The sequence below is a fragment of the Panulirus ornatus genome, chromosome 40, assembly GCF_036320965.1.
Source record: "Panulirus ornatus isolate Po-2019 chromosome 40, ASM3632096v1, whole genome shotgun sequence".
Lineage (NCBI taxonomy): Eukaryota > Metazoa > Arthropoda > Malacostraca > Decapoda > Palinuridae > Panulirus > Panulirus ornatus.
In genome coordinates, this window is record NC_092263.1 from 8,929,998 (window position 1) to 8,945,186 (window position 15,189).

A 15,189-nucleotide genomic window follows, 5' to 3' on the forward strand; every position below is an offset into this window, starting at 1 on the left:
TGGCCACCAACCATCTCTCTAATTTTGTAGACACCAGTTTAACACACAACAGTACCCCTTATGCCCAAGATGCACCTTACCTACTGAAGGCTGACAGACACCCTCCTTACAAGATCCTTCGGCAGGAAGGTAAGTTAAGATACTGATATATGTATTAATTTATTAATTTTAAGGGCATGACGCAATAGTCAAGGAAGACAAGTGGCTGGAAGGTAGTAGTTGGTTGGCAGCCACCAACCAGAGAGTTACCTGCTTGGTTACGGGAGGGTTTGTGACTGCCTCGTAGTGACCCAGCACTTCAGTGGTTGTCAAGTTGCACTCCTTTGACCCATGTAGTTGTCTTTCCTTTCAGCCACACCCACTTGTGGACTGCTCGCATTCTGTCCATGAACATACAATCTCCTTGTCACATAACATTTGACAACAATAAAATTACACAACTCGTTCTTTATACCTCTAATTTTCCTGCTGCTAGCACTGTGTGCCAGCCCTGCCTTTTGGCAAAATAGTTGGAGCAATGGATAGAAGTAGCAGTAAGGAACTTTAGGCTGGAGCATTAGGTAGAATTAGTTGGAAGGATCATTAAGTATATGTAGTTGGTTGGAAACATTGTCAGAAACATTAGGAAGACCTAGTCTGTTGGAATATAAGGTTGGAGTCACTGAAAACACTGCGCTAGAGGGCAAACACTGCACTAGAGTTGCCCTCTGCCAGTAGACTGTGAAGGATGAGGCACTAAAGGCTAAGAAGTATCACTTTAGTTCACCTGTAATGGAAACTTTGTCGTGGCCATCCCCTTGAGGAAGTCTCCAGAGGGAATGGGCATCAAAGATTTAAGATAGCTTGATAGATAAGACATACAAGTATTCAGGAATAGGGTACGTATGCCTTCTGTGTTGGGATCAATGTGTTTTGGCTAAACTAGGACCACAAGTTTGTGTTTTTTTTAATGTCCTTCATTGCTGGGAAGAAACATTTTTCCATGAATGTGATTTTGTCACCTGCATGGCTTAACAGACCCTGAAGAGTCTGCCTTTCAGACAGGTCATGTGTTGTCTGTCTGTCCATCCACAGACACACTAGATGTGAACTTTATATAGTTGTTTCCCAGCTTATAAAGAATTGAATGGCATAAGACTCAGAGCTCAGTTTGGATAATGCCAGAATTATGCCTCGTATAAAAATGTTTAACAGAGCTTAATGTGGCTTTTATCATAAAGAAAATTCCACCTTTGGTTATGGAACTTATTACACGTAGATTTTTATCTTTACAGTATTACTCCCATCTTATTTCCCTCAGTAAATTATGGTTTACTGCAAGGAACACAAATGTTCCACCGAACACTTGTAAAGTCTGCATGTAGATGGATCACACCTGATGTTTGTCTTTTTCTTACGATTGAGCTACTAGTATATCGGTGACTGGACTCTGGCGTATATTTGGCTTTCTCTAGTGAATAGGTGGCATAGCAGGGAGGTAGGGCAAGTGATGAAATGCTTGATTACTCTTACGTTCATGCATATGCTATTTTCTTCAATTTTTGTTGGTTTACTCTACATAAAGTGCTAAAGTCTGGGATAAGAGAAATGAACTTCCACATAAATGGTTAGGAAATGTATTCCAACTCAGAGCAGCTTTTTAGTACAAAACTTAATTCATTTTATCCTCTTCAGTAAGATGTTAAAGGCAATTTGAGTGAAGGAAGTTTTAGACAAATTAACGTACATCACAAATGAAACATATTCATTTACAGAGGTATGGTATATCTTGGGTCATATTGGGCCTTTTAATATTTAGTATCATTTTGGATATGTCTTGAAATTAATATTTATATATTTTATTCATTCATGGTGTGCATATCATTATTTACAATGTGTATTTCTTTACAGATCTGGCTTAGGAGCAGCATATCTCCGTGGAATATTTTATGCAGTGGGTGGACGAAACATTCTACCCAATGGTAACTACCACGACAGCAATTGGGTAGATTCTTTTAATCCTATAACAAACTCTTGGAGACAGAGAACCAGAATGAATTACCCACGCAATAGACTTGGTGTGGCAGTGTTAGATGGTCAGTTGTATGCTGTTGGTGGTTCAAATGGTGCTACTTTTCACAACACTGTAGAGAAATACGAACCAGATGATAATCAATGGACCTTAGTGAATCCAATGGTCAAGGCCAGAATGGGTGTTGGTGTTGCAGTGGTAAACAGACTAATGTATGCTGTTGGTGGTTATGATGGTGAACAGCGGTTAAACTCAGTTGAATGCTATCATCCAGAAAATGACCAGTGGACGTTTGTGTCGCCCATAAAAATTCCAAGAAGTGGTGCTGGGGTGTGTGCTGTTGGGAATAATATATATGTGATTGGAGGCTATGATGGACAACATCAGCTGTGTTCAGTGGAGAAATACAACACTGAGAATGACACGTGGACATCTGTGGCTCCTATCAAAATCCCTCGTTCAGCCATGACGTCTCGGTCTGGGATGGAAAGATCTTTGTCATGGGTAAGCCACATTGATTATTTTCATTATCAGTGTTAGACTGCTGTAGGGTAAGATTTATTTCCTTTGTATGGCTCGAACTCTGTCATTATGCAGTGACCCTTACTCTAATGGCATGCTGTTTCTTGTTTTTATTATCACTTCCTTTTGTTATTGAAGGGTTTATTTACATATCTGAATTTCCTTGCTTATTATTAATAATGTTGCATCCTTGATTCAATTAGTAATGCATATGTTATTTTGTAAGAAACACCCTGCATTTGATATGGCAAAAATGGTACTTTTATTTCAAACCCTTTTCCATTTCCACTTTTTTCAACCTAAGTAAGATGTATTAGTGTCGTGTCAAGTAATGAAGTCTTCTATAATGGTGCATTTATTATACTTGCAGGAGGATATGATGGCCGTCAATTTCTGTCATCAGTGGAGATCTACGATTATCGTCGGAATGAATGGGCAGACTGCAGGCCCCTACCTTGGGGAAGATCAGGGCATGCATCTGCGTCATCCTTTCACCCCTGCCTCCTACATTCTGACTCGAGATAACACAGGATCTGAAGTTTTAGGGAAATATTTATGATTCAAGTTTATGCCATTAGGCATTGTGGTGTTGAATCAAGTACCGTTGTTTTCTGGTATCTTTATGTAGGTGGTGATAGAAGATAGTCCTGCCACAAGTCACTTTTTTCCAGTGTGGGCGCTCTCTGAGAATTGGCCAGTTCATAGAACTTTGACACTTCCTTAGTACGAATGAAATTTTTTAGTCATTTTTATTTCTGAAAAAATCATATTTTGCTTTAGTGAATTTTATGCGAATATTTCTTTCACATCGAATTCCAAATTTTTTTTGTTTTGCTGTTCTATAAAAATATTTAGTATTTTTTTAATGCATTTTTTCATAGGATTCTTCTTTATGGAGTTAGCAGTGTGGCCTTTACTTTTATGGGGGAATTACCTGCTGTCAGTGAGCTGAACCAAGTCATATGAATCATTGAAGGTAAACCATGGAATAATCGATTGGGTCTGGCTAAACATGGCTCTGGTTTTTTATTAAATTTGAAATACTGAATATGTGCAAATGATGCAATTGTTTGTTAGTTCCTGACACTACCTTGCAAAAGTAGGCAAGGCAATTATAAAAATATTTATAGTGTTACTAGGATCATGAGTGCATTACAGTATTAAGCATAATTTATACCCTTTTTAAGGTATAGGATACCGAATATGAACTATAAGAGCATTTATGGATCTGCTGCATTGCATACACTTTATTCTGATTTATATTGTTTACTTCGCATTTCTTCAACCCAACACCCCAGCTGAACAGCCCTTCATGTGATTGTGTGATGAAAACCTCCAATATTTGACAAACACATGTATAAAATGCAAGATTGGACTTGCTTTACTCCACCCACTGGAGGTTACACCACCACCAGTGAAAAACCACTTTTTGCAAGGCTTTATCATTGGGATTATAAGTACATCTTGTCAAAGAACTAATCACTCGGAAGTAGCCTTAATTCCCAGCTACTGGAAGTATTGCAGCCTTGACCTGCATGGCTCTTTAAAAAAAAGGTTTTGGTAACACCAGGACTCTCATAAAAACTGGACCTGGGCTAATTATGAAAAAAATGCAAGATACTTGCCACCGCCCTCTACAACAATGAAGTAGAATTATTGGCGAACTTCATTGCCAGCCACCATAGCAGTTGTTGCTCAGAATGGCTCCATCTCCAGAACCCTTAAACTAAGCAGTGGAGTTATCCAAGAGAAAGTTCTTTCTCCAACCATCTTCAATCTCTTCCCAAACAGACTCGAACAAACCGTAAGAAGATCGTCTGGTCATACACAGACAACCTCAATCACATCAAAACACCATAAATAGCAACAAGTGAAATGCCACTTTAGAAAGTTGTCTGCATTTCCAAAGAAGTTTTTTAACTCCAGACAGACACAAATCCAACCTACACTGTCTAATCACCATGTATAGGCAATGACTCCCACTGAATGAAACAAATATTCTAGGCACTAAATACAATATACTGACTTTTATTCCCCCCATGCGAAAAGCATTAACACAAACTCAGTGCCCTCAGAACATTAACTGGTATAAGATCTGGACAAGAACAATCCTTTGCGTCCTTTACAAACAATTCACTCACTTCACTGTAAAGTACACCTTTCCTGCCAGGACACCCATCCTCTCAAAAGCAAATCTAACAAAACTGCAAACCACACAAAACAGAGCACTCGGAATAATCACTGGCTGCTTGGCAACCACGAATACTCATCTATTCAGAGAAAGATCCTCCCACAGTAATCCAACCAACAAGCTTGGTTCACGGATCTCTGCAACAGCACTAGACTCCACCTCGCCAACCCACTCCATAACTAACCACCAATCACCTAAATAAATATAAAATTCGTAACCCATCCTCACAGCTTAGCAAACTCTTACCACAGATTCTCCATCATCTCCAACAAACCGACTCTGACAAAACACATACCTACAGAAATGACCTGACAAGCTCTAAATAATTGCCCTTTCAGCCCAGTCTTAAATGCCATCCCAACCCACCTGAAAGAAATTCCCTGGACACATGCATCACACTTTCCCATCTGCATTAGAAAAATCACCCATTCCTACAACACTACAAACAACGATTAAACATATCCAAGACCCTTCATACCCATAATGTAGCTTCCATGGCAGACACCAAACACATGCTGTTTAACTGCCCTGCACTCAACCCACATAGATACGCACACGTCACTACACTTAATGGCCTCTGGTCCCATCTGGTGGAAGTGGCCGGCTTCCTGAGCACACCAGTGGCCCCTTAAAAGCAGAAAGTAGTCCAGGGGCAGATGTAACTAAAATACTTATACCTAAATAAATAACTGAAAACAATGTAAACCAAAAAAAGAACTTAAAACCACGCAGAAATAGAGATACAAAATACACCTAGGTGTGAGGCAGGACAAGCAAAATTTATATTCCACCCATTCGCAAGAGAATTTAACAAAATCTAAGAGCCCACAATACACATACACACTACCAGCAATATACAGTAAGCTTCTGCGAGACTCTGAAAGAAAAACAAAGCACAGTGTGCCAGTAATTCAACTTACCATAAGGCCTATCCCACACTGTGGCAGAGACAGGCATATTTACACAAAACACATGGGGAAAATAAGCAGTGTTTCCAGGCCACTGTTGCCTTTGTCCACATTCAGCAAATTTATTTGGCTTTCCATTTCTTACATACCAAATATTGTAACTAAAACAGAGATAAACAGCCATAAACAAACAAAAACTTCAGTTACTCATCATGAGATATGGTTACTATGGCTAGCAAATTATAATGCAAGATCTTTTTAATGAATGAATGTGTCAGAGCCTTTAAAGACACCAAGTTTTAAACATTGAAAGTTGCGACCAACTCAGATACGTGAGGTGGATGCAACATAAGTTCTGCACAGAACCATGGATTCCACATGAAAAGGGTTACGTGGAGTAAAACATTGCAAAAAGCTTCTGAAACACTTAATTTTGCACCTACTTATATGCTCGTGCTGCTTACCTGTTCTGTTAATCTTACAATGGCTCCTTTTGAGTATATCTACCTAGGTAGCTCTGCGTGCGTATCATATTAAACTTTTACATTCACTTTCCCTTCTTGATGCTTATTAAGAGGTACATAAATTTTTTTTCTGATGAATGAAGCTTTAACAATAACTAGTTTGGCATAAAAAAATCATTTACTAGACTGGCTAATCCTAAGAATGCAAATGCATATTTTGTATCTTTTTATTTGAATGATGAAACCTTAAACTGCTAAAATTATCATCCGACAAATCATGGTTCGCTAAACTGCTAAAATTATCATCCGACAAATCATGGTTCGCTGCCGTTGTGGTCAGTTGATAATTTAATGGTTCCCTTCCTTATTTGAATTCCCAGCTGATGTTTAATTCCACCAATTATCCTTATATGTCACCAGCATTCTCCTACCATTGTTGAAAATATATCACTTGCCTTAGTCACTCAAGTATATCGTCATAAAAGGCATATACTACGTTAACTTTCTCTCCCCAATTAAGATTCCCAGTAAAGAAAATTTTTAGTTTTTATATAAAGAAGCATTAGATCTAGTATAAAGAAGCTGTTACTTTAATGTAACTGCTTATATTTCAGCGCTAAAAATTTTTAGTAGTGAACAGGGGGCAGGAAGGAAATTAACAAATTAATATGAAAAGAAAAATACATAGAAAATACAAATTTGCTTGAAAGCATCATTTTATACAACTACATGCCTTAAAAGAGATAAAAAATTTGTATAGAACTATGGTATACAAGTACATTTCTTTCCCAGCTTAACTGGACGTGGTGGAATCACACTGGGGAAAATATACATGTATACTTGCAGCCAGCCACCTCAGCGTGGCCCTTTCAGAACCCAACTAGACCAAGACGGTTTACAAGGTTTACTTTTACTTATGCTTTGTAAAGATTTTAGGTCGCATGCACAGTTTACGGATAAAGTAACCAAGGAACTATCAGAATCATTATATCTTATGAATTAAAAGCTACGCATTTATGGTTTAGGGAAAAATATTATATACCAGAACAGTCAGTCATAACTTTGGGTGGGAGAGGTGTGGCTGTGGGCAGTTCTGATGGCTGTAAGTTCCATAGATTCAGCAAGCACCAAAAGAAGGCAAATGACCATCTACTATGGTCACTCGTGGGTTACCGAGGCCTCCAAGGAGCTCTGACGACTCATCCTTTGTTTGGATTGTCATCTACAGATACCTAACAGAGCCTAGCCAGAGTGCATACAAAATTCCAACTCATGATGGGAAATTACATGTGTAAACTGATGCCCTACTATGTAAAGTGATGTCCACTGCACTAAAAGGATTAATGTAAGGTTGTCCATACTCCATACAGGATTTTCCCTCGACATCTTTTGACATGACCACTTCCACACATTTTCTTGCTTTCTGGAACAACTTCTTAGGTTCCCTGGTTAATTACCGGGAGAGAAAAAACATCACCTGGAACAGAAATAGTGAAAATATCATTAAGTACAAGAATAGAGCAAAAGTTGCATCTTGAAGTAACTAAGAGCAAATCATGTCATGTGACCTCTACAACTGTACCATGCTGCCAGGCATGCAATATCCTAGCCATAATAAGCTAGGAAGTGATTTTGTTCTGCATGCAAGTAAAACAAGACTAATGAAAGCTTTATTTTAAACAATTATATCTTCTTTCCCCAAGACTGTGCATAAACTACTGAATGCTGATAGAGATTACGAAGTTGTGCATGTTTCAATTACTGGTTCTGTGAGAGGGTTTTACATAATTTTTCATCTTCCCCACTTACCTGTTGTGGCAGAGCCGGTGTCCCCAGCCTAGACCCACCAGTTGACAAGAGATTAGGGATGCCCTGTTACTTGACTTCTTGTTTCTGGCTGGAATACAAATCCAAAATTACATCACCAAACATAATTTATGCAACGTTATGAAAATTGAAAGAAATGTTCAAGGTACAGAATGAGAAAGAGAGAAATGGGTGAAGAAAATCAGAAAGACAGGAACTTGACATGAAATCTGTTGGGTTGTATAGCCAGATAAAACAGCTGAAGGTGTGCGACGGAGACAGCACTGTTAGCACATGAATTAAGGTCTGGATGCATGTTAGTTGTTGTTGCAAGAAAATCAGAGGATAATACAAAGCATAGAGAGATTTTCTATGAAAATTTCAGAGCAAATGGAGTTACAAGGTTTACTGTAAAAAGAATTATCATAATGAAAGTTCTAATATGGTAACAGTCAGCACTAGCCAAGGGCATGATTGACTTAAACCATTAGTTTCACCTCGATTTTGTATGATGATCGAGATGTCCCTATCAGCAGTCAGTCATAAACAAAGTGTTTTTTCTTCTCAACAAAAGTCAGTTACTGCACATTCATAATGGTAACACATATTGTTTCTTATTCCCCAAAAATGTGCATATTTTTCGTTCTTAATCCCATTGTTTGCAAAACTTTCCTTTCTTTTACAGATACAATGTAGTGCAATGTGTCTATGTTTTTAAATAATTAAATCTTAATCATTACTGGAGTATAGTATTACCTTGATAACTCGGCACTTAGGAGGTTGAGGCCTTTTCTAAATTAAAGTACATTCCCCTATAATTTGGGTAATCACTGAAATGAACCTGGAAATACTTATGATACTGAAAATGGAGTTAAAGTAAGTATTAATTTATATACAGAGTTTTGAAACAGGTGCTGAAGCAATGTGTCAGGAGCCCAACACTTACCATTTGACATTCGTGATTTAAACTGTGCTATGCATGTGTGTAAAGAACATCATTTATCACTACACATTATCAGCATCAACATCTATTTTGTTACACCCTTTCAACTCTACTGTGATCCTACAGCTCTTTAGCTTGGTTACCTTCCTGCCAGAGGGCTTAGATGAGATTGGGAGACCTTAGGAGCTTGCCCGGGAAGACATGGTAAGCTTCCAATACAACGTAAAATATACAAATTGGGAATGAAAAGAAAGGACATCTGCATACAACCGCCTATGGGAAGATCCGCATAATTAGTAATGATGCCAAGCTCTCAAACAATCTCTTAGCTTATAATTGCATCACCATGCTGTGTTAAGGCAAATTAAGAATTACTAAGTGCCGAGTTATCAAGGGTTGTCTGAACCTAAAAAGCAAGTTGAATTATTTTATACTTAAGAGTTATTTACAAAAAAATTCATGGTCTAGTGATATTTTACATTGAAATTATTTGTGCTTATGACCACAAGTTATCATTAAAGATGAAAAATGTCCTGCCATGCAAATGACAGTTGTCAATTATGTGGCAGTTTATGTATCGCTGTCATTATTAAATGTGTACTAATTGAATAACTTGCGGTTTATGTTGCTGCCGAGAGCAGACTGGTATTTTTGTATCACCCTTTAAAGACAGATTTAGTCTTAGAGCAGTAACTAGGATAGTGGATTTGAAAATGGCCAATGTATTAAACTCATTCTAGTTGCCCATTTCAACATTCCATAGCATTATTTGTAAATAGTCAAACAGTTAACGGTTTTCTTTTTGTTTTCCTGATTTTTTTTCATATGGTTTATTACTGTGGAAAATAAATTTGAGCCACTAAGAGGCAGTATGTGGTGGACTATAAAACTTATCTGAAAACTGTAAATGACTAGGGTATTTATCTAAAAGCTGTAAATGACTAGGATATTTGAGAATTACGGTAAACTCAATGGCAAAAGTTGATGCTGTTGCTTTACTGTATATGCTTGCTTATGTATATCATTATGTGCAACCACAGGACTCCTTTTATTGGGCTTCTGCAGCTTAAAGGCTGCATTCCATGTGGGAGCAGGGTAAAGTGGGCTCCTTTTTGGTGCGGGAAGATCCTCAACGATACAGAACTATATTTGTCCACTGACAATGATACAGTCGTTGAAGATGATTTCCAGCTCATAGTTTTACCACTTGTAGGGAGAGTCTGTGAACACCTGCTTACCTGTATACATGTTTATAATATCATCTGTGATAAGTGAAGTTTTTATGATGCTTCACTACTTTGCAATTTTGTACTAATTTTTACTCTTTAGGCATACATTGCTCGTCGTACAAGTGTGAAGTAATTAGGTACTTATGTAAAATGCCATTGCTATTTCTGAGCTTGTCAGCAAGTGAGGGATACTGTTAACTGTTCTTATCCCTTGCCAAGGTTGCATTTCCACCATAAAACACATGAAAAATTCTCCAAAAACAAATTTAGCTGCCATACTTTTGTTAATGGCTTCTTATGTCAGTTTGCAATTGGTAATTTGTGTTGTATGGACTAAATATGCCATGAGATTATACCATCCAATTTCATCCCCATCATTATACAACAAACCTGCAAAATTAATATCCCAGATCAGGTAAAAAATCAACCCTAATTAGACAACCCAGGGAAGAAGCGTATGGTCGCTACTTGCTTTTATATATATACGGGAGAGATCAACATAAGCTTTCCTTCCTTATCTTTCTTGTTCTGCAAAGTGCTATTACTGTCCCTGGTTTGTGAAGAGATTCTAGAAAAAGATTCTAGAATTGTGAAGCAGAGATTGAGTGAGCTGGTTTAACACTTTGAGACAATGGTTCTTGCAGTAATATATCTCTCCACAACATGAGAGATTTCATACATCTCCCCCTTTCTCCTATTTATGTAAATATCTAAATAACAATTAGTACACAAGTAACGATGTTCTTCAGTAAACTGCATTGAAAAAATTATATAGAAATTAAATTTTCATAATATTTAGTAAGCATAATTTTGCACTACCTTGCTAATGCAGGAAACAGCAATCAATTATATAAATTTCTGATATAAATTCCCATGCTCACCAGCTGTTCCATCTCTACCAGCTATTTGTCTGTTTTTTTCATAAATATCAAAATAATTATTAAGTTATATGTTAGGCTGCAACTTACTAAAGAGAACTGTTGGGAAAAGTTATAATAATTTACCCTGTTATATACCAAGTATAAGTTGAATAATTTCTTGTGCTTGCAACTTGTTCCAACTCCACTCATTTTTTACATGGTTTTCATGAATATTTAAATTATTATTAGTTCACGAGTAAAAACTGACAGAGAGGATATTTGTCGGAAGTGGAGGGGACAAAGAGAAACAGGAAACCAAATTGGGAATAGAAGGATGAAGTGAATACAGCCTCGAGTACTCAGGGTTTGAACATGTAGGGGGGTGAGAGACGTACAAGGGACAGAGAGAACTATGTCATATATGTGTCTGGAGTTTATATAGGGGGCTGTGCTTTCAATGCATAACATAAGACAGCTAGAGGATGGATGGGAATGAAAGAGGCCTTTTCTTCATATGTTTCTGGTGTTACCTTGCTAATGTGAGAACTATGAACAAGCATGAAAGACAGAAAGAAGTGTTCAACACAAATGACTGGACATGATTTGGTTTTATGACCCCTGTGTGTTCTATATAATGAAAAGTGTTCATGTGATGCAGCCTTAACCTGATTTAGTTTCCATAACCTGATGTTGTGAGAATAAGGAACAACAGAATCTTCTGTATAACAGTACAATGACAGAAACCATGTCCTAGTCAGAAGAACTGCTTGACCAGCTGGAGTCTGCTTCCTGATAGGGAGATGACATGGCTAGAATGAACTGACTTCCCGAGAATTCCACAAACTAGCAACACACCACAGGTCCACCAGAACAAATAAACAATGATGAATGTAATGGCAACTGACTGTATCTTTGGCCCCTGTTAAACTATTGTTGGCCACCATAGATAGATCGCTGTATTTCTTTGCAGTTGTACTGAATTTTGTGGTAAAATCTAATAGAACATAATTCCTTGGGTCATTCATCCACAGAAAGGTTGGCTATGTTTCCTGAATGTGAACAGAATCAAGGTCATGAGGTTCAGCGGGGTTGAGAGACAGGTTGGTTGGGGTTCGAGTTTAAACGGAAAAGAATTGCAGTCAGGGAAGTGTTTTAGGCATCTGGGAGTGGACATAGCAGCAGATGTAATCTTGAGACTGGAAGTGAGTCAAAGTGGGGGAAGGAGCAAATTTTCTGGAAACCTTGAAAAATGTGGAAATAGAGAATGTTATACTGGAAGACAAAAATGGGTATGTGTGAAGGAATAGTAGTCCCAACAACATTATATGGATACGAGGCTTGGGATACAGATAAGGCTGTGCGGAGGACGGTGGATGTTTTGAAACTGAAATGTAAGAGGACAATATATAATGTGAGTTGGTTTGATCGAGTTAAGTAATGAAAAGCTAAGAGCGATATGTGTGTGGTGTTAAAAAGAGTGTGGTTGAGAGAGCAGAAGAGGAGGGAATGCTGAAATGATTTAGACATGGAGAAAGTGGTTAAGGAAAGGTTGACAAAGAAAACAAGGAAAACGTGGAGACCAAATTGGAGATAGAAAGATGAAGTAAAATAAGACTGAACAATCAGGGCCTGAACATGCAAGCATGTAAGGGCTTGAGTGCATTGGAATGATGTGGTATACTGAGGTCAATGTGCTGTCAGTGGACTGAATCAAGATTAACCATGGAAAGGTATGTGGGGCCTGATTGTGGATAAGCAGCTGTGGTTTCAGTGAATTACACGACAACTAGAAAATGTGCATGGATGTGGCCTTTCTTCGTCTTCCTGGCAATACCTCACTAACGCAGGAAATGGCGATCAAGTTGGAAATAGAAAATATATATATATAATGTTCTGAGACAAACCAGTGTATTACAGTCATTTCCAATCAAACATCTTTCCTTAAACATATAATAGAAAGTAGCAACCAAAGCCTTAATTTTAGCTTTGTCATGCACTTAGCCTCTAACCTACTGGTCAGCCATTTTGCCAGTCATCAAATCCTTTTGTAACATTACCTCACTCATAAGCTCAGAAAACGCCTTAGGTAAGGGATCATTTCTTTGCAGGGACTGGATAAACCAGACACATCACCTGCCAAAAGTTTATTATGCCTAGAAAAATATACTGTACTTATAAATTGTTCCAAGCATGGAAGTTATGACTGAACTGAAGCCAAATGTTAGTAGCGATAATGAGTACTCTAGGGTTTAGGTGATGCTGCTAGTTACTCTGTCCCAGTAAGCATTAATTTGCACCATGGAGAATTTTTCTGAATGTATCATCTAAGAGTGGCCTTGGCAAGGGTTGAGAAGCTGTAATAATCCTCAGTTCCCCATGTCTTTGCTCAGAAACAGGTCTCTTGGGAAACTAAAAACAAATAATTTTTGTTGTTACATCACAAATTTTCCCATGCACTCATAAATATGCAAAACACTGATGTTTTGAGATTCTACATTGATAGGATAGTGGCAGTAGTTTTGACTGAAGGAAAATTGGAATGTAAGTAGATTAGAGGAATTGGTTCATATGGAGAATCTGGACTAAGCAATTCAAGTGCCATTTGTAAACTGTGCATCAAAGCAGTTCACAAAAAACCATGTTTTGCAAATTCCATACAAAGCTTGCATTCAAACGTTTATTAGCTGCTTGATGGGAAGATTATGTTGGGGAGCCTATGTTGAATGTTTTATGGAATTTCTTCCCAATTATTGTTTGTACTGTAGTTCACTTTCCCATAAAATTATTATAATTAGGATCCAGATGGTGGTTTATCATTTTCATAATAGATTTTTATTTTCTGTGAAATTGTAGAATTATTTCTTCAAATGCTGAATCATGAAATACTTTTAAGAACGTTTCGTGAATATGTGTTATGGGAGTTATTTTATAAATCTGTTGGCTTTAGGGAAACAGCATGTGTTTCATTGTATATAAGGAAAAGGCCTAGATTGTTTTCTAAGCTCAGAAAAATTTATTTTGGTTTTATTAGTATATGTTCAAGAGCTGTGCTACTTGCTCTATATAACAGGAATAAAACATCGAGAGTTACTGCCTTGTTCATGTGGGGGACTACTACCTGCTCCAAAAAAAAATAAGTGATGCAGTTATTAGCATTTTATGAATGTTGGTAAAAATAAATGCTGAAGTTTGTGTATTTCATTTTATAATTTATTTTTTGTTATGTATAATGTGTCCTATTGCAGTGTAGATTGGCATCCTTACAGAAGGAGCATATTCTTAACACAGGTACACTTGAGGTGTAGTAGCTATGCCTCGGCATGTGAGGCAGACCCTACCCTTGAAATTTAACAGTAACATGCCATGTGTAGGAAGCATAATGTGTTTTGTCTTTTTTCTGAGACCCTGTGTACTTCTGACATGATTTTGTATAAAAGAACTTCTCACAGATATTTTATGGTAGGCAAAGGCTCTCACACAAGTTGTAGATTTGTAAAGAGAAAAAATCACCAATGAAATTTGGAAACTGGGAATTTGCGAGTGCTTTTATGTATAGTTTACATTCAGATACCTCATTATCTCACTCATTATAGTTTTCATAGGAAAACTTAACCCGAATTGTATTTATATCAATAAATTGATGATTATATGCTGCTTTTATACATTGTTCCCATGTTTTGCAAGCCAGTGAAATATAAATGTTTATGATAAAATAATCAAAGAGGAGTTGGTTGAAGGAAAGTGGGCAAGTGTAGTGGAGACAAGATCCTGAATCAGGTGGAGAATTCCCGATTTGTGTCCTTCAACAATGGGCATTTTACAGGTAGACACAGGACACAATGCCTTTTATACTAAAGGTTCACATGGTCTTGAATATGGGTGACATGTTCACTGCTACCAAGTTTAAGTATTGCTGGTTCACACACTTAAGTGAAAAGTTAGGAAAGAATGATAAATGTAACAATGTGGGAGTGGTATATAGTGGTAACTCAGTCAAGTTTGTATGAAACACAACTGAGAGGTAGAACCTTTCTTTGATGCAAGGTGAAAAATACAAAATTTGACTTGAAAAAATGGTTATATATGTATAGAGAGTTGGGGTGAGAGAGTATCATTAAATTTTAGGGAGAATAAAAAGATGTTTTGGAAGGAGGTAAATAAAGTGCGGAAGACAAGGGAGCAAATGGGAACTTCAGTGAAGGGGGCTAATGGGGAGGTGATAACAAGTAGTGGCGATGTGAGAAGGAGATGGAGT

The 15,189-nt window shown here is 37.5% G+C and overlaps 1 protein-coding gene across 1 annotated transcript in view; it reads left to right on the forward strand.

The window, feature by feature from the left end:
- LOC139761344 (kelch-like ECH-associated protein 1B) overlaps positions 1-14,583 on the forward strand; it is a 42,298-nt gene extending 27,715 nt beyond the window's left edge. The window contains 3 exon segments of the mRNA XM_071685425.1: positions 1,891-2,477; positions 2,480-2,515; positions 2,904-14,583. Of these exon segments, the coding sequence (XP_071541526.1) occupies positions 1,891-2,477; positions 2,480-2,515; positions 2,904-3,058 (778 nt within the window). The 3' untranslated portion in view covers positions 3,059-14,583.
- Positions 14,584-15,189: the final 606 nt, after the last annotated feature.